The following is a 27,298-nucleotide window of genomic DNA, read 5'->3' on the forward strand; positions in this document are numbered from 1 at the left end:
GGGCTAAAAATGTCTGATTTCCTTCTCCCTTAGGCAGTGAATGATCCACAAAGAAACAGAGAAATCCATTAGAGAAGCTGTATTTGTAATGGAAATAAAGACTCCTAATTTATTGGCTCTGGAGGTCGTTCACTTATTGAGTCTCATCAAGGGAAGGACGGGGGTATTATTGTGTTAAAGGGGAAAATCTTAAGGGTTATTCTGGTAAATGAGTATTTTAGAATCTGAGAAGCCTAGAAGAAACCCAGGTAATAGGAGGAAGGAGAAGGTAAAGATCATAAGTAGGAGTCAGGGAAGATGAAGGAAGGGAAGACAGATTAGACCTGGGAGTGTATACATTGAGCTGGGAGTTTTTATGGAACATTTCTGACATATTTAAAATTGGAGGGACTTCTCTGGTGGTTCAGTGGTTAAGACTCCGAGCTTCCATTGCAGGGGGCCCAGGTTCAAGCCCCAGTTGGGGAACTAAGATCCCACATGCTGCGTGGCGTGGCCAAAGATAAATAAATAAAATAAATTAAAAAGTAACATAAAATTGGATAAAAAATTATCATAAATCTCTATGTGTAAGCATCACACAGGATTGACAATTATTAACTTTAGCTGATTTTGTCTCATTTATTTCTCACTCTTCCCCCATCTGATATGATTTGGAAGCAAACCCCTGTATCCTTTTATCCATATTTTAGTAGGTATTTGTCGAAGATAAGGACTATTTTAAAACATAACCTCAATGTTGTTGTCGCATCTAAAAAATAACAGTTTCCTTAATACTGTCAAATATCGAGTCAGTAACTAGCCAGAGAAATTTTCCTGTTTTCTCATATATGTTACAATTTCATCTTTATGATGGTTTGTTTGAAATAAGATCCAAATGAAGTAAAACCATGTGATAGTCTAAGTCTCTTATCATCTATAACTTCCCCCTCTATCTTTTTTTTTTTTCCCTTGCACTTTATTTGTTAAAGATGCTCAGTCATTTGTCCAGCAGACTTTCCCATAGATTGTATTTTACTGAGTACCTCACTGTGGTGTATTTTAACATGTTCTGTCCTCTGTATTTCCTGACAGATTGTATCAAAGGCTTGATTAGATTCAGGTATTTTGTTTTGGGTTCAGCACTCTTTGTAAGGTGATGGTGTGTTTTTCCATCAGGAGGCGCATAATATCTGGTTGTCCCTCATGTAGTGATGTTAGCAGCAGTTGGTGATCAGTGCCTACATCCATTTGTTCATTAGGGGTTGGAAACTAGGGATATTTTAATTCTGTGGATATTTCTGGGGGAAAAAAAGAAATACCTTTATAAAGAGACGCATCTCTCTCTCCTACAATTCATTTATCCAGTGGTACAGTTGGTATAGGAAAGATTGGTTCAATGTTTGCTTCTTTCCTTTTATTTATTGATTTTCAGCGTAAAAGTTGGTTCACAGGCATCCTCCAGCAGTAACAAAGGCATAAAACCAAGTTTTTATTAAGTGTCTTTATGATCTCATGGATTCACATATATTTGATATTGTTTCAAGTCCCTTGAGTTGTGCTAACTGGTGCTCAGATCACCCCATCTTTGGCCAATGGAGGCTGCCTCAATTTGGCCCCTGGGTCCCTTTGACACAGCCCTGGTAGTCATAGATAAATAGTTGCTTCTAGGCCTTTCTTATAAGACAAACCTAGGTTCCAAGCCCAGCTCCAGCACTTGCCAGCCCTTGACCTTGAAAAGTGACCTAAATTCTGAGCTTCTGTTTGCTCATCTGTAAAATGGGAATAATCATAGTACTTACCTTTTATAAGGTTGATGCAAGATGAAAATAGCTGAGTGCTTGGCAGAGTGACACAGAGTAATGGCTTTAAAATGTTAGTTTTATTATTATTTGAATTAACGAAGAGAATTATTAGGGCTTTGGAGCTTACAGATCATTATGCCCTGGACAATCATTAACCCTTCCTGCAAAATGGACTTAACATTAATGTACTAAAGAAGACAATCTTTTCTGTGGATTGGCAAATGGTTTTGCTGTAGAACTGAATGCCACACTTAGAATTCAGGCCAGAGAAGAGAGCAGAGGAAGCAGCATAGGTGTGGAGAGGGCCTGAAACCACCCCCGTGAGGCCAGGCACCTGCAGAGGGCAGAGGAGGCAGTCACTTCTGAGCTCCCCCGTGCCCTCATTGGATGTGGCCTTCACTGTTGCCATAGCGCGTGACAGGGAGGTGAGTTGAGAACTCAGTGAAGTGTGAAGCGGTAGGTCAGCAGCTCAGCCCCATCTGCCCTCCCAGCCGGGCCTAAAGGAGACACAGGGGCAGCCCGCGTGGGGTGCACTCTGCAACTGTGTCAGCCCTTCACGGCCTGGGCCCAGCTCTGCTGTCGCTGGTCCTTTTCTGCCCTGGCCTCTGACACCACATTTCCTAATGAGTGAGGCAAATTCTCTGACACTCTGAGACTCCAGCCCTGAAGCAGGTCTCAGGCTTCCCTGGGATTAGGGATGGGGAGGGAGGGAGGGCGCTCTCCGGAGTGCAGTCAGCCTTCTCCGTGTTTCCTCATTCGAATATGCTAAAGGGTTAGCAGTTGCTGCCACCGCTGCTTATTATTATGTTATTAATCTTTTCTTAAAACTCAGTTTTCAGATTTTTGTTCACCTAGTCTACTATTTGTTTTGTTTTGCTGTTTTTTGCTTCATTTATTTCTGCTTTTGTAATTAGTAATCCCTGCATTCTCACTTTTTGGGGGTTGATTTTTATCCTTTTTTAGGTTTTTGAGTGGAAAATTCAGTTCATTTAATTCTGCTTTCTTATTTCCTATGAAATGCATCAGGACATTTATTCATGCTCTCTTTCAGTTCTAAATATTTTATCATTTCTATTTGAATTCCTCTTCAGCTATGAATAACCTAGCAGTATGTTTTTACAAATTTTCATAGATATGGGGTTTTTTCTTTGCTGTAATTTGCATTATTGATTTCTAAGTTTATTGCACTGTAGTCAGTGAATGTGACTTCTAGAAGGTCATATTTGGGGGAACTTGTGAGAACTTGTTTTATGCTCTAAATCATGATCATTTTTAATTAATGTTTCACGTATGCTTTAAAAAATGAGTATTCTGTTTGCTGAGTGCTGAGTTCTTAAAATAGCAGTTAGCTCCTTTTAGGTAGGTGCTGTTTAGAACCTCTTCAGCTTCACTGCCTGGCAAAGTTCTCATCACAGCCGCTGTACTCTGCCAGGGTATGAGACACAAAAATGTCTATTTTGGGCTGATTTGTTTGGTGTGGCTCACAAAACATACCATATGTCCAGGCCAAGGAAGACAATGGCTCTAATGTTTTTGCAAATAAGGTTAAATTTGCTGGAGTCTGAATTCTTTGACTCGCAGCTTAATTTCAAACTCTGGTTTCAAGTTGATAATCTTTGGCTCGCTCAGTCATGGATGTTTGTGTTATGCAATAATTTAAGAGTGGAGCTGATAAATATCTTCTTGAATAACAAAAGCTGGAGGCTGACTTTGGCCCATGTTCTAGTGTCAAGCATAATTTGAGGTCCTTTGCTTCTGGTCACTGTGGTTGTATGAGTGTCAACATAACTTCTCTGAGCCTTGTTTTTCCATCAGTTATGTGGATATGAGACCACCTGCCATCAGAGGGTTGTGGTGAGGCTCAGTCAAGGCAATAGACATAAAAAAGTACTTCGTAAACTGTAAAGAGATCCTCAGATATCAGGCACGGGTTGAGGGCACCACGTGAAGAAGTAGCAAGTGGAAGCGGTCTCGGTGCGTGTTCCTTAACTCCCCGGGTTCTCCGGAAGGAGCCTGGACAGGGTGAGCTTGGGAGAAGTGTTTGAAGGCCCCTGAAACTCTCCGTTTCCTTCTCTTCCATCCCCCCAGTGCGGATAACAGAAACTGCCGCCATGACCACCCACGTCACCCTGGAAGACGCCCTGTCCAACGTGGACCTGCTGGAAGAGCTGCCCCTCCCTGACCAGCAGCCATGCATCGAACCCCCGCCTTCCTCCATCATGTACCAGGTTAAGTCCTCCCAGAGCACCGGGGCCAGATGGTGGGGGGTGGGATCAGGAATTCTGGGGATCCCCTGAGAGGGTTTGCCCTGAAGGCAGAGGGAAGGGGGATGCCTGCATCTAGAAGGTGAAACGTCATCCGCTGATGGAGTCCCTGGTGCACTGGTGGAGCTGAGTGTAAGCAATAGATAAGCTAGTAAATGTACACCAGGGCTGTTTCTCTTCCCTCGGGGAAGGCTTGTTGATCCGTTCTGACCCCAAATACCTTCCCGGCTGTTCTTGCTGCAGCACCAACCAAGGTTTTGGCAGCTCTGACCTCATGAATTAAATATCGCAATTTAGAAACCCCTAGAGCCTGCCTGGGTAATTACTTTTCCTTCATGTATGTGAGAAGAGGTCTTCAACTCCCCACAGCCGATAATGGCTCCGGGAAGCCAGTCACAGTTGTTTGCTTTTGCCTGAGAGGCAAGCTTGTGACAAACCATGGTCAGATTGCTCAAAACCGCGATCCCACCTGGGCATGGCGGGAAGGGCATCGGTGCAGCCGTAGTCAGCCTTGCAAATAGCACCTTGTCTGGGTGTGCTGGGCGAGTATACCATGTTATGAAAGAATTAGTTAATTGGAAATTTTTAGCTTTTTAGCTGCATTTGACCTTTTGAAAGTTCTTGGACTACTAAATGAGACCAAATATAAATGCATAGTATATTTTAAATTTCATTCAATGGCTAGATTTATTAAGCACATGCCTGAAGGTTCTACTCATCAACTTGGTTTATTCACATTTTCTAACCCAGATTAAATTTTAATTATGTAAATATCTTTTTTATTATTAGCAATACAGCAAAGTATTTATAACAAATAAAAATTCCCCTGTAACTATGTCTATATATATACACATATATACACCCACACACCTTTTTACCATGTATAGATATAATTTTTTTTTTTTTTAACCAAAAGAGAATGGCACTATATTATGTTGCTCTATGATTTGGCTTTTTTAACTTAAAATTTATTATGGCTATTTTTCCTGACAATACTGCTATGCTACCACACTGTATTTAACCACCTCATAGTACTTACAAGATAAGCCCATCGTATGGATATACTATTATTTATTTAGCTTTTTGCTGTTAATGGATATTTGGATGGTTTCCAGTTTTTTTATTAAAAAAAAATACTGCAGTTACTATTCTTGTACAGATGTATCTGCACCCTCAGGCAAGTATTTTTGCAACTGCTGGATCAAAGCAGTGTACACCTTCACCTTTTGTTTTAATATCGTCATCTTCAAAAATTTTTTTTATTTTTTATACAATTTTTGAAGTTATTACAAAATATTGGCTACATTCCCAGTGTTGTACAATACAACCTTGAGCCTATTTTACACCCACTAGTTTGTACCTCCCATTCCCCACCACTGGTAACCACTAGTTTTTCCTCTATATCTGTGAGTCTGCTTCTTTCTAAAAAAAAAAAAAACACGTCTTCACTTTTAAGAGCTATTTAGGCTTGTATGGTTTAAGCCTTTACTTCCGAGGCTCCCTGGGTGAACCTGATTACCCATGGGAAGCAGATGCAGGCCCTGGCTCTAGCCAGTTCCTGCCCAGTGGGATTCAGGGTGGGATTTCTTGGCAGAAGATGAGAGGGTGATGTGGAGATAGATTTCCACAGAGAACTTGGGCATTTGTTGGCAGCAGTTTATTCCCTGGACACCCAGCCACCTTGGACCTGTTTTCCAACCACCACATGTTCCTGTTCTCTAATTCCTGCAGGCTAACTTTGACACAAACTTCGAGGACAGGAATGCGTTTGTCACAGGCATTGCAAGGTACATTGAGCAGGCTACAGTCCACTCCAGCATGGTAAGTCTCTGTGACCTTCAGGGACAGACGTGCCCCCTGCTGGTGGGGGCGGGGCTGTGGGCAGCTTCTCTCGCCAGGGGCATGTGCTGTTCCAAGACACTCTGCCTCAGATCCATCTCCTCAAGCCCATCCTCATGCCCCACCCATCCCCTCTCAGCGCCTGGAGGCACACTGTTCCGTATCTTCCAGCCTTGCAAATCCTGCTCACCTTTGGGACCTGAACTATATTCCCACTGTTCACTTCCCTGAGCTTCTCTAGCTTTGCGGGTTAACAGTTGATTAGATCCTGCCTTGTTTTATGCTTTATAGATAGATTACTGGCTGTGTGGAATTTTGGCCCTTGACCAAAGCACAAAGTTTCTCAAAAAAGGTTTGGAGTAACACATTATTGGTGGCCTAAATCATTCACAAAGAGGGACTAGTTGTTTGATGGGTCTTTGTCTGACCCATCTGTGAGGGTACCCTTCCTTCTTGGGCTTTCATTGATTTCATCCTCATGCATCACTGACATTTAAAGAATTCCAAATTTCTCATTCACAGGTTCTGCCTGTGGCTCAGTGGACCTTTCTCACTATATCAGCGATAACCTAAAGCCTGTCTCACCACACCCTGCCCATTTATCCAATAAATATTGTGTACCTGGTACCTGGAGAGACCCTGCTAAATGCTGGAGAGGGGGATATGCAAGGACCGATGGGGCTGGTCTTGGTTCTCAATGAGTCAGGTAGAAATAGACAGGCTTACCACATTTTCTGTGCAGATATTTTAAATGCATTGTCTTAATTAATCCTCACCTCAACCCTTTGAAGAAGGTTCTATTACAATACTCATTTTATGGGTGGGGAAAACTGAGGTCCAGAAAAGTTAAGTAACTTACTCAGGGTCCTGCCACTGACAAATGGCAGAGCTAAACCCAAATCTGTTTGACTACAAAACCTGTGCTCTAGATGGCTCTTTGCAGACAAATAAAAAAATACAAAGTTAAAGGTAAAAGGCATGGTGAAAGTTCAAAGTCTTTAAGGGCCCTGAGAGGGTCAGAGAAAGCTTGATGAAGGAAGTGGGTTTTGAGTAGAGCCTTGTATACTGTACACACACACACACATTATAGCCATATATTATATATATATATAAATATATATATATATATATACACACACACATATATATATAATATATGGTTATTATATATACATAATATATATGTAATATATATATATATACCATATATAAATGGTACTTTAAACTATATAAGGTTTTCTTATACATGGTATCATTGGAACCTTATAACAGCCCTGTGACTTGCAAAGAGATCATTATACCCATTTTAGGGATGAGAAAACTGAGACCTAGAGAAGTTAATAAGCAGGTTGCTCATGATCCCACAATTAGTAAATCACAGGGTTGAACCTAGAATCCAGGACTTAAGATTCCCAGCCCTGATCTCTTTCCGCTGACCTCTGCTGTCCCGCACAATTAGAATTTTATCTGTCAGGGATGAGATGGAGAGCATCTGGCTGGTGGAAGCAGCATGAGGAAAGGCACAGAGGCAAAAGGCACAGAGACTGCCTGGGTTTGGACTGTAAAGTACATATAGGGAAATTCTTGGTGGTATTTATCAAAAATTAGATAAGGGTCAGTGCATAGAGGATGTCTTCGTTTGATAGAGCTGCCATGACAAAATACCACAGACTGGGTGGCTTAAGTAACAAATTTATTTTCTCCCAGTTCTGGAGACGAGAAGTCCAATATCAAGGTGTCAGCAGGGTTGCTTTCTCCTGAGGCCACTCCGTGACTTACAGACAGCCGCCTTCTGGCTATGTCCTCACACGGTCTTTTGTCTGTGTAGGCACATGTAAGGTGTCTCTCTGTGTGTCCAAATTCTGTCAGATTGGATGAGGGTCCTTAATGGCCTCATGTTAACTTAATCATCTCTTTAAAGGCCCTGTCTCCAAATATAGTCACATTCTGAGGTCCTGAGGTTAGGACTTCAACATATGAATTTGGCAGGGGGACACAAGTCAGCCCATAATAGAGGGCTTTAATTCATTTAATCAGAAATCAGTAGCAATGGGAATTTTTCATTGATGGGAGAAATGTGAACAGAAATACACTTGAGGAATAAGTTTCATTTGTTAGTTTTGTGCAGAACAAGTGGTAGGGAGGCGTGAGTGAGGTGATAGTTAAAGTTATCTACACTGGAGGTGTCAAGGGCCGGATGAGGGCAATGGCGTGAGGGATGGCTAAGGGGACATGGATACGAGAGGCACTGGAGGTTGACTCCGCCTGGCTTCACAGTGTGCTGGTGCTGGGGCCCATGGGAGTGACAACGATGCTGACTGAGGTTTCCTGGAAATACCAGGTCAGGGACACCAATGGGGAAGTCAGAGGAAGGGCCGGTTTGGAGGCGAATTGTATTCATTTTCTATTGCCGCTGTAACAGAAGATTATCACAGATTTGGTGACCTAAAACAACACAAAGTTACTTGCTTACCGTTTTTTTGGTCAGAAGCCTGGCATGGGATCTTACAGGGTTAAAATCAAGGTGTCGGCAGGCCCGCGTTCGTTTCTGAAGGCTCTAGAGGAGAATCTGTTGCCTTGTTTTTCCAGCTTCTGGAGGCTGCCCGCATTCCTTGGCTCAGCCCCCTTGCATCCAGCAGTCACACCACTCCAATCTCTGCTTCCATCCTCACAGCTCCTGGTCTGACTCTCTCGCCTCCCTCTCTCACTTATTAGGACCCTTGCCATTACACTGGGTCCACCAGATAACCCAGGATGACCTCCCCATCTCAAGGTCGCTAACTTAATTCCATCTGCAAAGTCCCTTTTGCTGTGTAAGGTATTGTTTTCACAGGTTCTGGGGATTAGGATGCAGACATCTTTCTGGGGCCACTATTCTACCGACACAGGGATAGTGCTGATATGGTTGTAGGCAGGGTCTAAGATAGGGTGTACCGTTGATGTTCGTGGATGAGGCCAAAACTTCACTTCCTCAACAATATCCTCCTTGTACCTTGCTAAATCTTTCTCTAGAGTAGCTTTATCAGCAGCAAGAGGCTTCATTAGATGTTCATCTTCTTGTATTTCTCCTGCCCACATTGGGGCAAGGTGAATCTCTCAAAGGGCAGGATAGCCAGAGAAAAGAGGAGGAAGAGGAGGAGGAGATAGTGTGTAATCCACGTAATTGACCACCTATGAGGAACAGTCAAGGGTTCTTTGCTGGGGCGTGAGATGGGGGCTGAGTGTCCAAATAAGTGCTGAGAGGTACAGTCTGTCACTATCTGAAATTTGAACTGAACTCACATTGGGTTTAAATTGTGGACTTAACAGAATCTTATCAAGGTAAAGGACCTGAGAGATCCTTAGTCCTACAGCTGTCAACCTAGACTGCACATTGGAATCACCTGGAAGGCATTAAAAAACACTTATGCCTGGGCCCCCTCCCCCAGAGATAATGATTTAGTTCCAGTGGAGCCCAGCCTGGGCATCAGGTGTTTTCAATGTAGCCCAGGTGACGAATGTGCAGCCAGGGCTGAGAACCAGTGATTTAGGCCAACTCTTTGCCTCTGAATGAGAAAACCATGACATTGTCCAGATAAAAGGCGGGTCCAAGCAGAGCCAGGACCAGAACTGAAGTTTCCTGAAGCTCCATCCACCACACCATCCTGGCCTCTACATTCCAGGCATGATTATACAACAAATCTGACTGATGGTCAGCTGAACTGTCCACAAGGCAGAGTCCACATCATTCTTGTTCACTGGCCTGTTTTCAGCACATAGCACCAAGCCAGGGACCCGTGAGGGCTCAGTGCAAGGTTCACTGGATGAATGAATGGGACTATACCTGCCAGTGGGCAGTTTGGTGCTGATAAGTAGACACGTGTTCCCTATGCGTTACTGTCACTTCCCTTTTCTGACGCGTGTTCTGAAGCAACGGCAGCAGGAGACCCACAGGCTTGATCTTGGTTCTCTGTGGTCTCAAGCACAACACGTTACTGATTTAAAGAGTTCTCTAAATTAAGAATTGAAAGTGTGACTCGTCAGCGACATTTGCTGTTGAAAACAAAACTTTAAAAAGTAATAAGCTCCAAATTAAATCTGATCTTGTGCTAGGAAGATATTATGAAATAGATATGATGCGTGGGATAAAAAATAGATCAGTAAAGGTTCATTTTTGTATCTGTACAAACATTCACAAAAGAGATGGTCTAGTAATACTCTTTTTATTGTATTTTTTGACGTCCTTCATATAACAAAATTCACCACTTAAAGTGTACAATTCATTGTTTTAATAGTAGATTCACAGTGTTATACAATTACCACTACTATCTAATTTCCATCACCACAAAAAGAAACCCCCAAACCTTTAGCAGTCCCTCCCAATTCTGCTCTCCCCCAACCGCTAATCTACTTTCTGTTTCTATGGATTTGTCTATTCTGAACAGTTCATCTAAATGGATCATACAATAGGTGGTCTTTTGTGCCTGGCTTCTTTCACTTAGCGTAATGTTTTCAAAGTTCGTCCGTGTTGTAGCATGGATCAGTACTTCATTCCTTTTTACAGAAGAGTACTATTCCATTGCATGGCTATACCACATTTTATTTATCCATTCACCCGCTGGGTTGTTTCTGTTTTTTGACTATTAGAATAATGTTGCTGTGAACAAGTGTGGAAGTTTCTATGTGCACATATGCTTTCATTTCTCTTGGATACATACCTCAGAGCAGAATTGCTGGGTCATATGGTAACTCTGTGTTTAACTTTTTCAGGAACTGCCCTACTATCTTTTCCCTAGTAATACTCTTAACTCCCTTTACAGATTACCTAGCGTGTTTGTATGTTTGTATTGTATTTAATTCTCATAAAATTTTCTGAGGTTGTTATTGTCATCATTATTAAACAGATGACTAAATGGAAAATTTTAGGTTAAGTGATTTCCTGAAGGCCAAAGGGCTAAGAAGTGATGAAGCTGGGATTTCAGCCCAGATATTTGGACCCTGAGATTAGGGCTCTTTCCAATGAAGCACTTACTAGGTGAGGTGAGTCATCAGATTTGTTTTTCTTGCTGTTGTTAGTTTTGCCATCTGCTTTGTATTATTTTTAAAAATCTTAATCTTGATCTTAACCGTCTTCCTGCTTATGAAATAGTAAAGTGGACTCTTATAAAAGAGCAGACATTATAGTACCATGTGATGTGAAAAGCGAAAGCCCCTGTTTATCCATCCCCGCAGAGAGCTTGCTATTCATAGTTGTGGTATGTATCCCACCAAAATATTTTTCCATACACAATAATATACTCTCATAATTATTACTCTGTGTTTTTTAACCTATCCGCTGTACATACTGTTTTGCTGCTTGCTTATTTTCTTGCTAACTGTTTATCTGGAACAACTTTTGCTGTTGGAACTAGTGGATCTGCCCCTCCTTTCTGAGGTAGCCATCTGTCTTTGAAAAATGTGTCCTGCTTGTAGAGCCCTTGAGTGTCTGATGGGGATAATTTAGGCCAGTGCTTCTCAAACTTATTGTGCACCTGGGAGTGTGCGTCCCCTGGGAATTTTATTGAAATGCAGATTCAGGTTCCATAGGCCCAGGGAGGGGCCTGAGACTCTGCATTTCTAATAAGCCCCCCCCACCCCCCACCGGGGTTCCTGACACTGCTGGTCCACAGACCAGACTGTGAGTCGCGACGACTGGGGGCGGGGGGCTGTTGAAAAGTCTTGTGGTGCCGGAGCAGTTTCTCCCTGCTGAGCACGTTCTGCTTTTCAGAATGAAATGCTGGAGGAAGGGCACGAGTATGCGGTCATGCTATACACCTGGCGCAGCTGTTCCCGGGCCATCCCCCAGGTGAGACAGTCCTGCCCCTTCAGGGGGGGCCTCCACCCTCCACCCCACCCCCGTCCAGATTACTGACCTTCTCCAGGCAGCAGGGAGTGAAGCAGGGCCTCTTACCCAAGGGGTGCACTGAAAACATTCAGAGAGCATCCCGTAAAACTGACACCAGCTTTTAAAAATTGCTCAGTATTATTTTACTTTGAAAGCAGTGTATGCTAACTGTACAACACCCAAACCACTGCAGAAAGGTAGAAAGTAAAAAGCAAGACATCCTCACCCCTCCCTCCACCACCCAAATCCCCCACCTCCCAGCAAAGCATAATCACTGTGGATGCTTTGCTGCATATTCATCTGGCTCTCTTTCCTCAAACATCATGAATATTTCTGTGATTATTATTTTGTAAATTATTGTCATTTACAAAAGTGTGTTGTTTCCTATTTATACGGTTCTGCCACTTGAATTTTTTACACTGTATTCTTTATAACTGACTTTTTTCATGTTGACACACACAGATATTATTTTTACCGTTATCACATTATTCGTAGGTCCCACTGTAACCAAATCAACAGGCCACAGGTGTGTAAACAGAAACCATTCCTCTACCTTGCCCCCAATCCTAACCCCCAGAGGTAACTCCTTATTAACAGCTTGGTTTTTGCACCCTTTCAGATTCTCTATACCTGTATTATATATGGATACACAAGCACACACACTGTTTTGTGTTTTGTTGAATAAAAATGGGATTAAATTACCCTTCCTGTCCTGCAGCTGTTTCCACCCATCAGTTTATGGTAGTAATCTTTCCACCTCAGGTCAGAGATCTATCTCATTGCCCCTACCAGTTACATAATGATAGTGTATGAATGCATCATACTTTATCCATTTAATCATCGACTTCTGGATGTTTAGCTTGGTGCTACCATTTTAAGAATTTCTATACAACAGTGTGAAGAATGTCCTCGTGTTTATTACCCTTTGCTCACTCTCCAGTTTCAGTGACCTGTTAGCAGCCTTGGGTGTGCGTGCCGTGAACACATCTGCCACGGGATTCTGATGTGCTGAAAACCACTGGGCAGAGAAAATGGGCTTCTTAATGGGCCAAGTATGGCCAGGGGACTTTGTCCCAAGTGCATCCAGAGCCATGGACAGAACATTTTTCTCTGCTTAGGATCAGGCAGAGGCCCTTAATAGGAGTAGGGGGTACTGGGGTAGGAGTGGGGGAAAGGCGGAAGGAGGGAGACCGTGCAGCTCAACGTAGTCGTGTGTACAGCTCATGGTCGGGGCACAGAACAGACTGAAGGGGAGGAGGGTTCTGTTCTGGGGACCAGCTGGTTTCTTTCCTGCAGCCAGTGTCTGGGGAGCAGTTCTGCGCCCATCAGAATGTCAGGGCTACCGCAGCCTCCTCTCACTAGGTAACCATACCATTTATCATCCTAAATGAGGTGCATTCAACAGTGAAAACGGGCCCTGTTAATAAGACAGCAGGTGTGAACCAGGACTGCCTGGGCAAACCAGGGTGTGGGAAACCCCCCTGTCTCCCCACAGGTGAAATGCAACGAGCAGCCCAACCGAGTGGAGATCTATGAGAAGACAGTGGAGGTGCTGGAGCCGGAGGTCACTAAGCTCATGAAGTTCATGTACTTTCAGGTGAGGGGTCAGGGCGGGTCTGGACTAGGACACCTGAGAAGGTCCCCACACTTCTGGACACTGGTACTGGATTTCTGTGCCATGTTATTTATTCATTCGGCAAACACTTTCTAGTGCCCCGACCCACCCTGTGGTGAGCGAGACAGACAAGCCCCCTCCCTCCATATATATTCACATTCTAGTGAGCAAACGAGTGTGTTCTGGGTGGGAGGAGAGACTGACAATGAACAATACACAACAGAACAAGTGCTGTGAATAAAATACAATTAAAGAACCTCTGGCATGGAGGGTATCTTCGACATGGATGCAGCTTTAGGGACGGCCTCCACAGAGGTGGTGTTTGAACTGAGATCTGTATGATGTGAAAGGGGCTGGCAGGTGATGATCCCAGGGGCAGAGGGTTTCAGGCAGACGGAACTGCAAAGGCAAAGGCCCTGAAGCCTCAAGGAGCGTGACATGTTTAAGAAATGGAACGAAGCCAGGGAGGCTGCATAGTGAGCAGGGGGAGTGAGAAAAGGTGAGGTTGGAGAGGCAGGCAGGGGCCTACTCACATAGGGCACTGTAGGCCAGGAGAAGAATACCTGGATTTTCTTCAAGCACCACGGGAAGCCGCTGGAGATTCCCGGTGACACGATCTGATCGAGGCGTTCTGGCTGCTGTGTGGTTGATGGATGGGAAGTGGGGGGCAGCACAGGTGTCAGGGGCAGGAGGGGAGAAGAGTGGCAGCAGGGAGACCAGTTGGGAAGCCAAGAAGAGTGAGCATTTAAAGGAGGAAAAGAGAAAAGACAGCCAAAGCCTCCTGTGAATGAAAGGTGAGAGGGCAAGCCGGTTACTATGCTTATTTGGAAGCCATTCAGGAAGGCAGGCTGATGGCTTTAAGACCACCCTCTGCCCGGGTGGGAGTCCTGCCACACACTCTGTGCCCTCCACGTGTATTTATGAGCCTCAAGCACTGGCCCAGGGTCTGCCCTGCGCCCAGCTCTGTGCTGGCCTTCTGGGGGAGGGAGATGGGAACATCTGGGGAAGGTGCAGATAGAGCCTCGAAGGCAGAGAAGCCCGGGGTTCTGTCGCATTCTGACTGTGTTCTGTTAGTTATTTCAGACCTCTGACAACTTCAGTTTTCTTACCTTGGAAAGAATGCCTATTTCACAGGTTTTCTCTAGGGATAAATGAGGTCTGCTTGTAAAGTGCCCTGTTTGTAGAGCCCTCATTACAGAGCAGGTTTAACAAAGGGCAGCTGCTGTTATTAACATCATGCACCTGCTTTTGAGGAACCTAAAATCTCTTTGGGAAGGCAGGTTCAAGAGAGAAAAGCTGCCCCAAAACTAAGTATGTGCTAAACTGAGGGCCTCCTGACAGGAGGTGTTTAGAGAAGGGAGGAGCTGAAATAATCTAGAACTGTGCTGTCCAGTACCCACATATGGCTATCTACATGAATTAAAATTAAATAAAATTTAAAATGCAGATCCTCCATCGCACTCGCCTTTTCAAGTATTCAGTATCCACATATGATGAGTGGCTGTTGTATTGGGCAGAGCAGGTATGGAACATTTCCATCATCCCAGAAAGTTGTGTTAGACTTAGACTCTGGAAGGAGAAAGTGTGGCTTGATCTGGTTTTTGAAGGCCTCCCTATCTCCTTTCCTTGCTTTATTTTTCTCCATAGCACCTATCACATTCTAATATAGAGAATTTGTTTATTTTGTTTTCTGTCAGCCATCACTAGAATATAAGCTCCTTCTGGTAGAGACTTTTTCTTCCGTTTTGTTCCCTGCTTTACCCCAGGGCCAAGAATGGTGCTTGGCACGTGGCAGATGCTCAGTAAACACCCGTTTATTGGATGAATGAACCTCTTTCTCTGACCATCCCTCTCCCTCTCCATCTCTGCCCCCTTATTGTCTGGTGCCTGCACTGTCCTAGGTCCTGGGATACACACAGGAACAAGACAGTGCTTTCTCAGCAAGGGCGTGGTGAATGAATTCATTGGATTGACTCACTTGGGGGCAGGTTCTGGGCTTCCCTCTAGAAATCAGCTTAGTATTTCAGCACACCTCTGAGAAAGACCTCCGGGCAGGTTTGCCTTCCTCTAAATGTCCAGGCTCTGACTAGGGCCCCAGGGGAGGCTCGACCTCACCAGAGAGTGCAGTGGGGCACCCCACCGGGCCGCCCCGTCCTGACCCGCTGCCCCTCTGCGTGCAGCGCAAGGCCATCGAGCGCTTCTGCAGTGAGGTGAAACGGCTGTGCCATGCTGAGCGGAGGAAAGACTTTGTCTCCGAGGCCTACCTCCTGACCCTGGGCAAGTTCATCAACATGTTCGCAGTCTTGGACGAGCTGAAGAATATGAAGTGCAGCGTCAAGAACGATCACTCTGCCTACAAGAGGTCAGGGCCCCTCCCCCTCCCCCATCTTCCTGGGCCGCCGGCCAGTGGCCAATGGGAGGAGGAGGACAGAGCCCTTCTAAGAGGCTCCTTCTCGGAACCGAGCTGGCCAGTCCGCAGACACAGTGGGGTCGGGGGCCTGCCTCTGTTTCTGCAGTTTAAGGAATAAGGTGCAGAGCTGAGTTTTGGAGAACCGGGTCTTGGCAGGGTTTTCTGTCTCAAGGTGGAAGCAAATCCTCATTTGCCCCACCTGTGCAGCAGCAGCATTTTTCTGTGTCCCATGCAGTCTGAGATTATATTGTGATTAATATAATCATCAGATGGTCACAGGAGTCATTCTCTGCAAGAATCAGAGAGCCAGTTCAAACTGCTTATGTAAAAGAAGAGACTGCGTTGGCTCCCAGAACAGAAAAGTCCTGGCCAGCCTGATCCAGGTACTCAGGTGATACTGTTGGTCTGCTTCCCTCTACCTCTCAGCTCAGCTTCCCTCAGTATCAGCTTCATTCTCAGGCAGGCGCATGCCCTGTGTGGCCTCCAGCAGCTGTAAGCGTCCCTCCAGCCAGTGTAGCGACCCCAGCCCCTAAGGACGGAAAGAATGCTCCTCCTTGCAGATGCTTTTGCAGAAGTCCCAAGGAGGACTGTCGTTGCTCCAGCTTGGGTCATGTGCTGATCCCTCCATCAGACACTATACTATGAATGTGTGTGTTGGGGTGGCGCTGATGGGAGGGGTGCTCGTCCTTGGGGTCAGTTGGAGGTCAGTGTCAGCTCACAAGAAAGAAGGACTGAGGGGGGCGGAGGGGTCAGTCCTCCACAAATTTGGATACAGCCATCCAAAAGTGGGGGAGGGTAGGCGAAAGCAGCCAATATACTTTGTGTTGGTTGAGGCTCAGATATGCTCCAAGGTGTCTGTACACATCTCTTGGGAAGGATTTTCTGTGTCACTGCTGAAGAGGGCCCCCCTCCGGAACCAGATCCTCCCGGGGCTCCATGGTAACTGGAGAAAACAGACAACATACGGATCCTCACCGTTTTATCCTCCCGAGTGAATTGAAACCTGGGAGTACCCAGAAGACAGAGCCTCGTTCAGAAATGGCAATTTCACAAAGATTCCATAGGCAGCTAGCTCATGGTACAGTATCTTCCCCACAAATTCTCCCCAGATTTGGCCAACTCCTTCCAACATGGTCACAGCCGACATGCTCTGTGGACCGGCTAGGGTCATGAGCAAGACAGGTGTCTTGTCTGTGTTCCACGGTCCATCGTGACACGGGCTGCACCACCTCCACCTCCAGGTCAGGCTGGAGAAGTCCCAGTGCTGTGGTTTTCTCCCTTTAAGTCCCGCTGTGTTCCCCACACCCATCATCCCTTCACCTGTAATCCCGTCAGGTTAAATAGACTTTGGTTTTCCATACAATGTTTAGAAACATTGAGGTTTTCCTATAAATAACATAATACGCAACGAAAACAAAACATCCTGCTGCCTGCGATTCTTCTCCTTGACTTACTGTGCAGTTTCACTGGAGGTCACTGTGAGGCACAGGGATGCCCGTTTCGCTCTGTCTTACCACAAGCTGGTTGACGGGATGCTAGCTGTCCTTAAACTTTCCTGGCCTCTGAGCCTCAGTGCGTTCTTGCCTCCTAATTTCAGACACCCTTATTACAAGGGTGCAGACAGCTCCTAATGAAATGACTCCAGAACACGCTCTCCTTTGATGTTAGAGTCACTTGTGATGTTCAGAGCCCCTTAACCCCAGGGACAGTGTGTCCGGGTTAGCTGAGAGTTGGGGCCCATGAGGCCCGGCGGAGGCCGGCTGTGCTTGAACATTCCTCTCTGCAACACCCCGTCCCAGGGCGGCGCAGTTCCTGAGGAAGATGGCGGACCCCCAGTCTATCCAGGAGTCCCAGAACCTGTCCATGTTCCTGGCCAACCACAACAGGATCACCCAGGTGATGGCAAACCCATGTTAGTCCTGGCCTGGCATCCCACGACGCAGGCCAGGGCCTGGAGGTTGGGGGGGCCCACGAGCAGAGGAGCTCTGTCCAGATCATCCGTCCCCTTCGCCCTACTCAGGCTTTAAGCTGCAGACTTAAGTCTCCCCTCCCAACCACAGATGGCCCTTTCACCCTCTCCAGAGTTTGTTCTCTGAAAACCTTCTAGCCAGTGTTCTGCTCCTGCATCGGTGTAGATTGAGAGCTTGGGTTCTGGAGTTAGACCGCCTTGTTTTCTCATCCTAGACCCTCCACTGACCCACTGTGAGGCCTTGGGCAAGGTCTAAGCCTCAGTTTCCTCGCCTGTAAAATGGGGCTGTCGTTTTGCCACTCATAGGACAGTGGTGAGAAATAAATGAGATACTATATAAAAAGCCCTGAACGTGTAGAGCCTGATAGAGAGCAAGGACATAAAAAGATGTAGTCATAGTTACTGCCGCCGCTTTGCCAGGGTATTCCCACTCAGCTGTGGCTCTCACGCTCTGCCTGACTTAAAATAACCTGTCTTGTGCATCTGTCAGTTCAACCTAAACAGGCACCAGCAGGAATATCAGCAGGACCCAGGCCTAAACTTGAGAGGGGCTTTCAGTCTTCAAAGGGTTTCCGGGCTAAAATCTTTCTCAGGGCTTCACTGGGCCTTCGCTGCTCTGTGTTACCTGCAGAAGGCTCCTCAGTGTTGAGGCTTCAGGTTTTTTCCCGGGGACCCAGCCCCACGCCTGAGCCCCGTGCACACCCTGCCGTGGGCCAGTGTGTCCCTCTGCAGAGAAGGGGCCTGGGGTGGAGACCTCAGGCCTTCTTGTACAGGAAATGTCTTTGTACTGCTGTGTCCTGCCAGGAGGGAGACACCTGCTGGCCCAGCTCTCCTCCACTGGGCTTGGTTTTCCCACCATCATCTGAGAAGATGTCTTGGGCTCAGTCCACACTCTCAAAACTAAGCTGAGATTACCACCGGCCTAGCTGAACTGCTTTCAGCTCAGCCCAATAAAGCACTTTCTAACCATCAGAACTGCCAGGAAATACAATGCAAGGGCCCAAGGGGAGCAGGTCCCTGCCACGGGAGATGTGCAGGAGCTCTGACCAAGCACTGTGGGCACGTTGAGGAGAGGCTGCAGGCTCCCCTCCACCTGGGGCGGTCAGTGAGGCCGGGCACTGTCCCAGGGCCCAGCCGTGGCCCATCCTGGGTGGTGTGTGTGTGAGGATGCAGGACAGGGGCTAACCAGAGGGGGGCACTGCTGTTTAGTGTCTCCACCAGCAACTGGAAGTGATCCCAGGCTATGAGGAGCTGCTGGCCGACATTGTCAACATCTGTGTGGATTACTACGAGAACAAGATGTATCTGACCCCCAGTGAGAAGCACATGCTCCTCAAGGTACAGCTCCCTCGGTCACGCACCCCAGGGCCTGGGCTTGCCCTCTCACCTCCTTCTTATTTAAAATCATTTTTTTTTAGTATTTCTTTCTTCTTACTTAAGCATTGGTACAGATCTTACTGCATAGTGTTTTGTAACCTGTTATTTGCCTTGAATATGTCATATACACCTTTCTAGACATCATTAAGGCTCTTTCTACAATGTGATTTTTAATGGCTGCCAAGTATTCCATTGTATGGGGACATTGTTATTTAACAGATCCCCTGTGGTTGGATATTTGTTTGCTAAACTGCATTGAAACTCTGTAGCACACCTTCGTGTCCATACTCTTGTTAAGCCAGACATCCTGGAGGAAAAAACTGCCAACTCAAGGGGGAGGCAGAATCTTCAAGCTTTTGCCATATTTTGCCAAATGGGTCACATTTGTTTCGTCAGTTTACAAGTTTCATTTTTTAATTGCCAAGTAATTTTTATTATTGTAGAAAATTTGGACTATACAGAAAAGCATAAAAAAATTGAATCTCTTGCAGTCTTTCCATCCAGAGATAACACTTTCAGCATTTTGATGTATATCTTTCTCATTTTTTCTGTGCTGATATATTTTCATGTGTATGCAATTTACATATGCAATTTACATAAATTTTGTGCGCATGTAATTTTTATCCCACTTCATTAAATGCATTTGGAAGATTATGCAGCCCTTAAATAATGTCATATGGATGAGCTTTAATTTCTTTAGCCATTATTCTATCGTTAGCTGCTTAGATTATTTCTAATTTCCCTCTGACAACAATAGCCCAGAAATGAATAATCTTCTCCATGTTCATATGCATCACCCTTTTTGATTCGTTCTTTCCCAGAACCTCCCCTTTCAAAATTCCGCTGCTGGTTTGACTTTTTCTTCCTCTCCATGTCGCCTCTTGCTATTTCAAGAATCCCAGCCCTGTTGGTGTTCCCTTCTTAACATTTCCATAACATCTCGATGAAGCTTGCAGGACAGTGTGGCTTTGTGTCTTGTTCACTCTGGCTTCCTCTGCACAGTCAGAAATCCGGGGAAGTCACCCAGAGCTCAGCAGTCTCTCTCATCCCCAGTGCTATGCCCGGGCAATTACCATAGCTCTGCCCAGAATTGCTGCTTCCACTAAGTAGGTTGCTAAACCCCAGTCCACCAAGCATCCTTAGATGCTGCCATCAGATTCTCAGGCCCTTCTTTTCTCTTGCCTGCCTTTAATCCTCCCACGTCTCAGCTTCCCAACCTTCTTCCCTCTCAATTCTCTGCCTCTTCAACCTGGACTCCTGCACTGCTTGGTGTTTCCCTTGTCTCTGCAGTTTGTTAGTGAACTCAGATGCCACCAGGGAGCGCCTTCCACCTTAAATGGAAAAGTCTGGTGCACGCCCTGCGGAACTGCAAAATGCAAACGCCCATCCCCTAGTCCACTCCCTTAGGTGTCAGACGTAACTTATCCCCAGTCACATAGCAACTGTGTGCTGAGGGAAGCTGCTTTCAACCTAGCTATTCAGGCCTCCTCAGGCTTGCTGTACATTTGACAAAAAGAGCAAAATAAGCCAGCATTCAGGAAACTATTGTATGGACTGGAATATCAAGAATCAGCCTGTCAACCTGCTGATAGGGTATTGCCAGGCAAAAATGTGTTCTTTTTGTTAATGAAGTCACCAGTGAGATTCCTTGGGAGTCTTTGTTGTAGTTTCCTTGGAGAAAGGGGTGAATAGTTTCGCATTCATTTACCATCTAGTGAGTATTCATCAAGTGCCTGCGATGTGCTGGGGCCCAGGGATGCAGCAACAGCACGACTCAGTCCTTCCTCTCAAGAAGGATCTAAGTGCATGCATGTTGCTGTCGGATCCCAGTTCAGATCCTGTCTCTGCAGCTTACTAGCTGTGTGACCTTGGCAAGCTGTCTAACCTCTCTGTGTCTCCAATTCCTCATCTGTAGAATAAGGTTATTGTGTAGAACTTGACTCACAAGATTGTTGTGAGGATGAAGGATAACGCCTGCTAAATCCCAAAGCACAGACTCTGGCCCATGGGGGAGGACTCAAGAAGTGGCCGCCATAATAATATATGAAAGAGTCCTCTGCATTTCTTCACAGAAATCAAATTTCTGGTTGAAATTAGACCTATGGGTACCCCCCCCCTTTTTTTTTTTTTTTGAAGACACATGGGTTTTTGTCACAGAATGTGTCACTACAGGGGATGTGTACACATACACAGATCTGCTTTTTTTGGTTTTTTGAAACTTTTCCAGTGGATGTTACTGGCTTCTGGCTCTGCCTCTTCTCACTCTAGGTAATGGGTTTTGGTCTCTACCTGATGGATGGAAATGTCAGTAACATTTACAAACTGGATGCCAAGAAGAGAATCAACCTCAGCAAAATCGATAAGTTCTTTAAGGTCAGCACCTGGGGCTGGGGTTGGGCAGGGGGCCCAGGGGTGGTCTCTCTGGGGAAAGGAATGAAATTAGCCAGCAAGTAGTGGGGCTTGTTGATCGCACTGTAGCTCTAAAGACCCCAAGAGGAGGAGAATAGAATGATAGGGCCTCCAGCTGCCCTGGGTAGAGGAATCTACACTATAGAAGGCATGTGCCTGAGTCTCAGGATTCAGCTGGGTTTCGGCTGGGAGGCCTTGTGATTCTTTCCGCATACTGCTTTTTCCCTTTTCTGAAATCCCTTGCCATCTAAAGAAAGAGGTGCGTCCCGGAAGACAGAGCCCACTTGAATTTTCAGTATATATCAGAGCCCACAGAAGCAGGAGGAATAAAGACTGGATTTTACATTGATTCACATTCGCAAGCACACAGCCTCTCCTGGCCCACCAGAGGCCCCTCACTCTCCCTGCCTCTGGGCAGAATGCCTCATCAGCGTCCAGCCCACGCTCAGTCCATCCCAGTGCCTCAGAGATTTGATCTTCTGGCCCCAAATCTTTAACAATAAAACCTTGTGGTTTGCCTTTGCGGTTTTCGCAAGGGGGTTTTCTCCTTTGGAAGTGAATTCCATGTTGTCAGTGTATTCTAGCATCAGGCATTTCAGGCCTGGAGTGGAGCCTCTGAGGTCAGACACAGGAAAACCAGGCTTCAATTAAAAGTGGAATCCCTCAAAGGTGTGGCCAAGCCTGGGTCCCACCGACTCTTGGAGGTTAAGAGGGAAATAAGTCACCAAAAGGCGTCCTGTGGCTTGGCTTGGCTTCTCTTCGAAGCTGAAACTTTCACTTTTCTCTGGAGCCGCCCAAAATGAAAACAGGGCTCATCTTGGGAGAACTGGCCAAATCTGCCTCTGCCTTAAATCCACATGAATGAGATGGGGGTGGAGTGGAAGATCACAATCTCACCTCACAAAGACCTACCTGTTTTAGTCTCGCTCTGCCACTTCATAGCTGGGTGACTTTGGGAAAGTCACAGAACTTCCCTGAAACTGAGTTCCCTGGCCCGAAAAACAGCAATGCTAAGGGTATCTACCTTATAGGGTTCCCTTGAGGATTCAGTGGGATCACATAGGTCAGTCCAAGCCCTGGGTTATAATCCCAGCTCCTTAGCTTCTAGCCGGTCTTTGTGAAAAGAATCACTTCAGCTGTCAAAGCTTCAGTTTGTCCATCTGTTAAATGGGAATGATACTAGTACTGACCTCACCCAGTTATTCTGTGGATTGAAATACTGTTTTCTGATTTGCTTAATAGACTATTTTTTAGAGTAGTTTTAGGTTCACAGCAAAATTGAGCAGAATGAACAGGGATTTCCCGTATACCCCCTGCCTCCACTCATATACAACCTCCCCCATTGTCAAAACTCCCCAACAGAGGGGTACATTTGTTATCGTCCATGAACCTACATTGTTGGCACATCGTTATCACCCAAAGTCCGTGGTTTGCAGTAGGGATAACTCTTGGCCTTGTGCATTCTGTAAGTTTTGACAAATGTATAATGATCTATATCCACCATTATGGTATCATACAGAATAGTTTCACTGCCCTAGAAACCCTCTGGTTTTGAAGGGCTTGGCACAGTGCCTAGTGCCTAAGAAGCAGACAGAAAACACCAGCCTCCCCGCCATTACTCCTGGTCTTCGGATGGGAATCGTCTGCCCTCTGGTGTTAGGCGTTAAAGGTGTCAATCACTTCACGTTGAGGAGTTTCTCAAGAAGGTCACGCCCAGCCAGTGGCATCCGGGCACCACTCGCGGAGCTCAAAGCAGCGAGGATCCTCGAATCCAAGGAAAATTCGAGCAGAAAAGACCCTGCCCTGGGAGGCAGGCCATCTGGTCCTCCTTCATCTGTTCTGCCTGCTGGGTAACCTTGGACAAGTCACTTTGCCTCTCTGGGCTCAGTTGCTGGAACATAGGGATGGTTGGAGGCACGGGAGGACCTCTACGCTGGCTGGGGCTCTTTGTGGTTCCAGGGTCACATAGTAGCATCATCGGAAGCAGAAACTGGGGGTCATCCCAGAGGCACACACGGAGGCCTGTCTCCCCCTGCGGAAGGCAGCCACCTGGCCCCTCCCTCCGTGTCTCACGCACTGTATTTGCTTCCTTTGCAGCAGCTGCAGGTGGTGCCCCTTTTCGGCGACATGCAGATAGAGCTGGCCAGATACATTAAGACCAGTGCTCACTATGAAGAGAACAAGTCCAAGTGAGTGCCTGCCGTAATGTCTCTCGGCTCCCCCGAGGATGCCCAGCCCGGGCAGGGGGCCGAGGGGCCACTTCAGCCCCTCCCCCCTCCCCAGAGCCCTGGGCAGGTGGATTCCATCCAATCACTGGCGCCTGGCAGAGGGGAGCAGTGGATGGTGCTCTGAGCCCTTTTGCACCTGCCCTTTGCTGCCAGGGTTCAAAAGTGCTCAGAGCACAGCCCCGCCCCTTCTCTGTTCCCGTGGTGGCCCACGCCACCTGCAGGGGAACAGCAGGAGTCCTCCTTCCCCTGAGAAGGGGGAGGAGTGACCGACCCTCAGTGGTCAGGCAGAGCGAGATGGCCTCGTTCTTCATCACACTGGTTCTCTCTTCAGGTTTTCTGTCCACGCAGTAAGTATGCCGTGGAGGGTATTGTTCCGACGGTTCCAGCTGTGAAGCGGGTTGATGACCTCTCCTTAGGTTGTTTTATAAACCACCACTCTAGGTGATCTGAGCGAAGATCTGGGGTGTCAGCGCCTCACTGGGGGACATTCGGCTATAGTCTTGGCCACCCCTTTGATCTCTGGCCTTGTTAAGGAGGTTTCTGCCTGCATTTCCATACAGAGGGGGGCCGACCATCCTTTAGTCAGGGGTGAGGGTATTAGGTCCTTAAAAGTATGTAAATGGAGTGTCCTTGAACTCCACCAGCTTTGAGCCACAGCAGGTGAGTCTTGCCAGGGAAAGCTGGTTTAAGTCTTTTCATAACCCAGTGGCTGCTGGTGTATGAGGAGGTCTTTCAGGAAAAGCATGGAGTCCAGAATGCTGAACTCACTTCTTCACTTTTCCCTGCGTGAATTCTCGGCCACCTGAGGTTGGTTGGGAGTGGTGATGTGACCAGGATGGTGGTCAGAGGTTCAAGTGATGGTGTCCCCATCCCTACACAAGGACCTCAGAAGAAAAGTCATGCCAAAGTATAGGCATGAGGAAGTCTGTCATCATTCTGAGTATTCTGTGGAGCGCCCTTTCAGAGCTCCTTTTGAAATAGTAAATTCTCTCTACAATGCATATCTGCTTTGTTTGGTGTCCATGCTTAATCTGTCCACTGGGTCACCCGGCACCGATGGCAGAGGACAGTGAACGGGGTTGTCTTTTTTTCTCTTGGGGAAGGAGAGTGAAGATTCTCATTCATTCATTTCCTCCCCAATTTAGGATGTTTTCCCAAAGATCTCTTTCAAAAAAGTTGAGGAAAGAGTTGAGGAGAAAGAAGAGAGGAAGGGGGAGAAGATGAGAAAGAGAGACCAGTGCCTTTCAGAATGGCTGTGGTTTTCCTCTCCATAGAGAGCTTCCGTGTTGCCAGCTCGCTGTTGAAAAAGAGGCACAATCCCTTTAGTTTTCCCCAGTCCCGCCCATAGGCCCCCTCCAACGACAGCTTCAACCACAGGGCGTAGTGCTGCCGGGGTCAGTAGATAGGTTTGGGAGGTCGCCTGCCTTGCTTTTTCTTTGCTTGGATTCCAGTCCTTTGCAGCCCTAGAGAGGCTGCAAGTCCCTCCCCGCTCACGTGACTGGTAAGTACTGTGGACACCCGTTATCTGGAAAAGCCTGCGATTGGGTCTTAGAGGAGGCCAGCCCCGAGCAGGAGGAGGAAAGGCTGTTCCATTCAGCCTGCAGTCCCCACAGCGGGATTTAGCAGGCACTCTCGCTGGTAGCTGGGACACCTCTTGGTCCACCCAGGGGAGCCGGCCACGTTGGCCGAGCACCAGGAGCAACTAGTGAATGGAAGGAGCCTGCCCCACGCAGGTGCCTAAGGCCGGGACCCACTCTGACCCCCCTGATTTTCTGCCCAGGTGGACGTGCACCCAGAGCAGCATCAGCCCCCAGTACAACATCTGCGAGCAGATGGTTCAGATCCGGGATGACCACATCCGCTTTATCTCCGAACTCGCTCGCTACAGCAACAGTGAGGTGAGCTCGCTCTGGCTGCTGGGATGGAGGCCCGTGTGGGCCCAGGGTGGGAAGGGGTGAGGACCGGCCAGAAAAGAGATGAGATCATGGGGAGTGGAGGAGTGAGGGAATACACACTGGAGGCATGGATTTGAGAGCCAGATGGAACTGGGTGTGATTCTGGTTCTGCTGCTGACCTTCACAAGTTATTCAACATCCCTGAGCCTCAGTTTCCTCATCTGCAAAATGGAGCTAATAGTATCTGGAAAGGTTCATTGAGAGGATTAAACAATACGATGCATGGAAAATGCATGGTGCCTAGCAGCTAGTAACAGCCCAGTAATTGTTAGTCTGTGCATGATCTAAACCATCTCCACCCTGGATGGCAAGAGAAACAAAGTTCTGAACAATCATGGTGATAACACCATCTAAATATTTTTAAACTACAATTATAAATAATCATTGTAATAAGCCAGAAAATACCGTTAGCAGCAAAATAAGGTCATAAAGATCTCCTGTGATCCCATTAATTACATTTTTACTGGCACTGGATTTTTCTTTTCTTCCTCTTTTTTTTTTTTTGTAGGGAAGCATGATCGGTGCACAAACCTCAGGAAAAATACAGATAGGCAGAAGGAGGGAAAATCAATCATGTAAAATCCTTCCACCCAGAACCAACTATGATTAACAGTTGGATGTATATATCCTTCTGGATCTCTTTCTGTATAAACCCTTCTAGTGAATATATATGTTGGTTTAATAAATATAGGTCTCCAGGTTTGAATTCCCTTATTACCTGGAGCTCCGGGAAGACTCTGCACTACCACGCATATGCCCACTGGCTCCACCATGTGGCCGATGGCCATAGTTACGCTTTCCAAAACCCAAACTAGGGAAATGTCTTTGATCCAAGGGCATGATATTTGAAATGAGAACAGCCAGATAAATGCACGTGGTGTGGTCATTAGACGAGTGGCCCACATTCTCAAGAGGGCTTCTGGTGGACACGAACCAGGGTCAAGCCCAGACCTTTGGCTTTCTTAACTGTATGTGACAATGAATTGAACATAAGCTATGGGAATAATTTAAGTGCTGGGGACCCCTTCATTCCTTGTCCAGTTTTGGTATGATCTATGAATGAGTCTGGCTCAAAGCTATTTTTAGAATTATACAGCTTATACATGTGTATGTACAGACCACTCTCAGTATTCACAGCAGTTATATTCTATAAAGTGGCCGTCAACACTAAATCAGCAAGTACTAAACCATCGCTCTTTGAGAAAATACAGGGTTAGGTTCCTGTGAGCTTCCGATCTCAAGTGTTTCCATCAGCTGGTTTTTAATATATAACCTTATTTTACATGCGTTTCTGCTTAAAGATGCCTTACGTAATATATATTGTTGATTTGTTAGCATTAAATCGCAGCCAACAACACTATAATTCATGCCTGAGCAAAGCTTATCTAAAATGCATATCTTCTCCATAATGCCCATCACAGCCTCCTTTCTCATAGGGGCATAGACGGAAGCATCAGCACTGTGCTTGGGGGCCCTTTTAAATAATGAAATCACCAGTAAAAAGTATAAGAATGTGGAAAATGGGGCACTAAGTAAACCAGGAACGGGACACTTGTGTACAGTAGGAGCCGAAACAAGAGAGCAGAGA

General features: G+C 46.4%; 1 protein-coding gene across 6 annotated transcripts in view; it reads left to right on the forward strand.

The window, feature by feature from the left end:
* The window catches only part of CYFIP2 (cytoplasmic FMR1 interacting protein 2), a 128,538-nt gene that overhangs the window by 12,752 nt on the left and 88,488 nt on the right, over positions 1–27,298 (forward strand). For all 6 annotated transcript variants that reach the window (XM_082379054.1, XM_082379056.1, XM_082379059.1 and 3 more), the window contains exons 2-11: positions 3,870–4,009; positions 5,777–5,866; positions 11,631–11,708; positions 13,243–13,344; positions 15,543–15,724; positions 17,572–17,668; positions 18,951–19,079; positions 21,387–21,491; positions 23,625–23,716; positions 25,536–25,653. In XM_082379054.1, coding sequence (XP_082235180.1) covers positions 3,893–4,009; positions 5,777–5,866; positions 11,631–11,708; positions 13,243–13,344; positions 15,543–15,724; positions 17,572–17,668; positions 18,951–19,079; positions 21,387–21,491; positions 23,625–23,716; positions 25,536–25,653 — 1,110 coding nt within the window. In that variant the 5' untranslated portion in view covers positions 3,870–3,892. The remainder of the gene's footprint in view (positions 1–3,869; positions 4,010–5,776; positions 5,867–11,630; positions 11,709–13,242; positions 13,345–15,542; positions 15,725–17,571; positions 17,669–18,950; positions 19,080–21,386; positions 21,492–23,624; positions 23,717–25,535; positions 25,654–27,298) is intronic.

This window comes from Balaenoptera borealis (assembly GCF_965194805.1).
Source record: "Balaenoptera borealis genome assembly, chromosome: 2".
Lineage (NCBI taxonomy): Eukaryota > Metazoa > Chordata > Mammalia > Artiodactyla > Balaenopteridae > Balaenoptera > Balaenoptera borealis.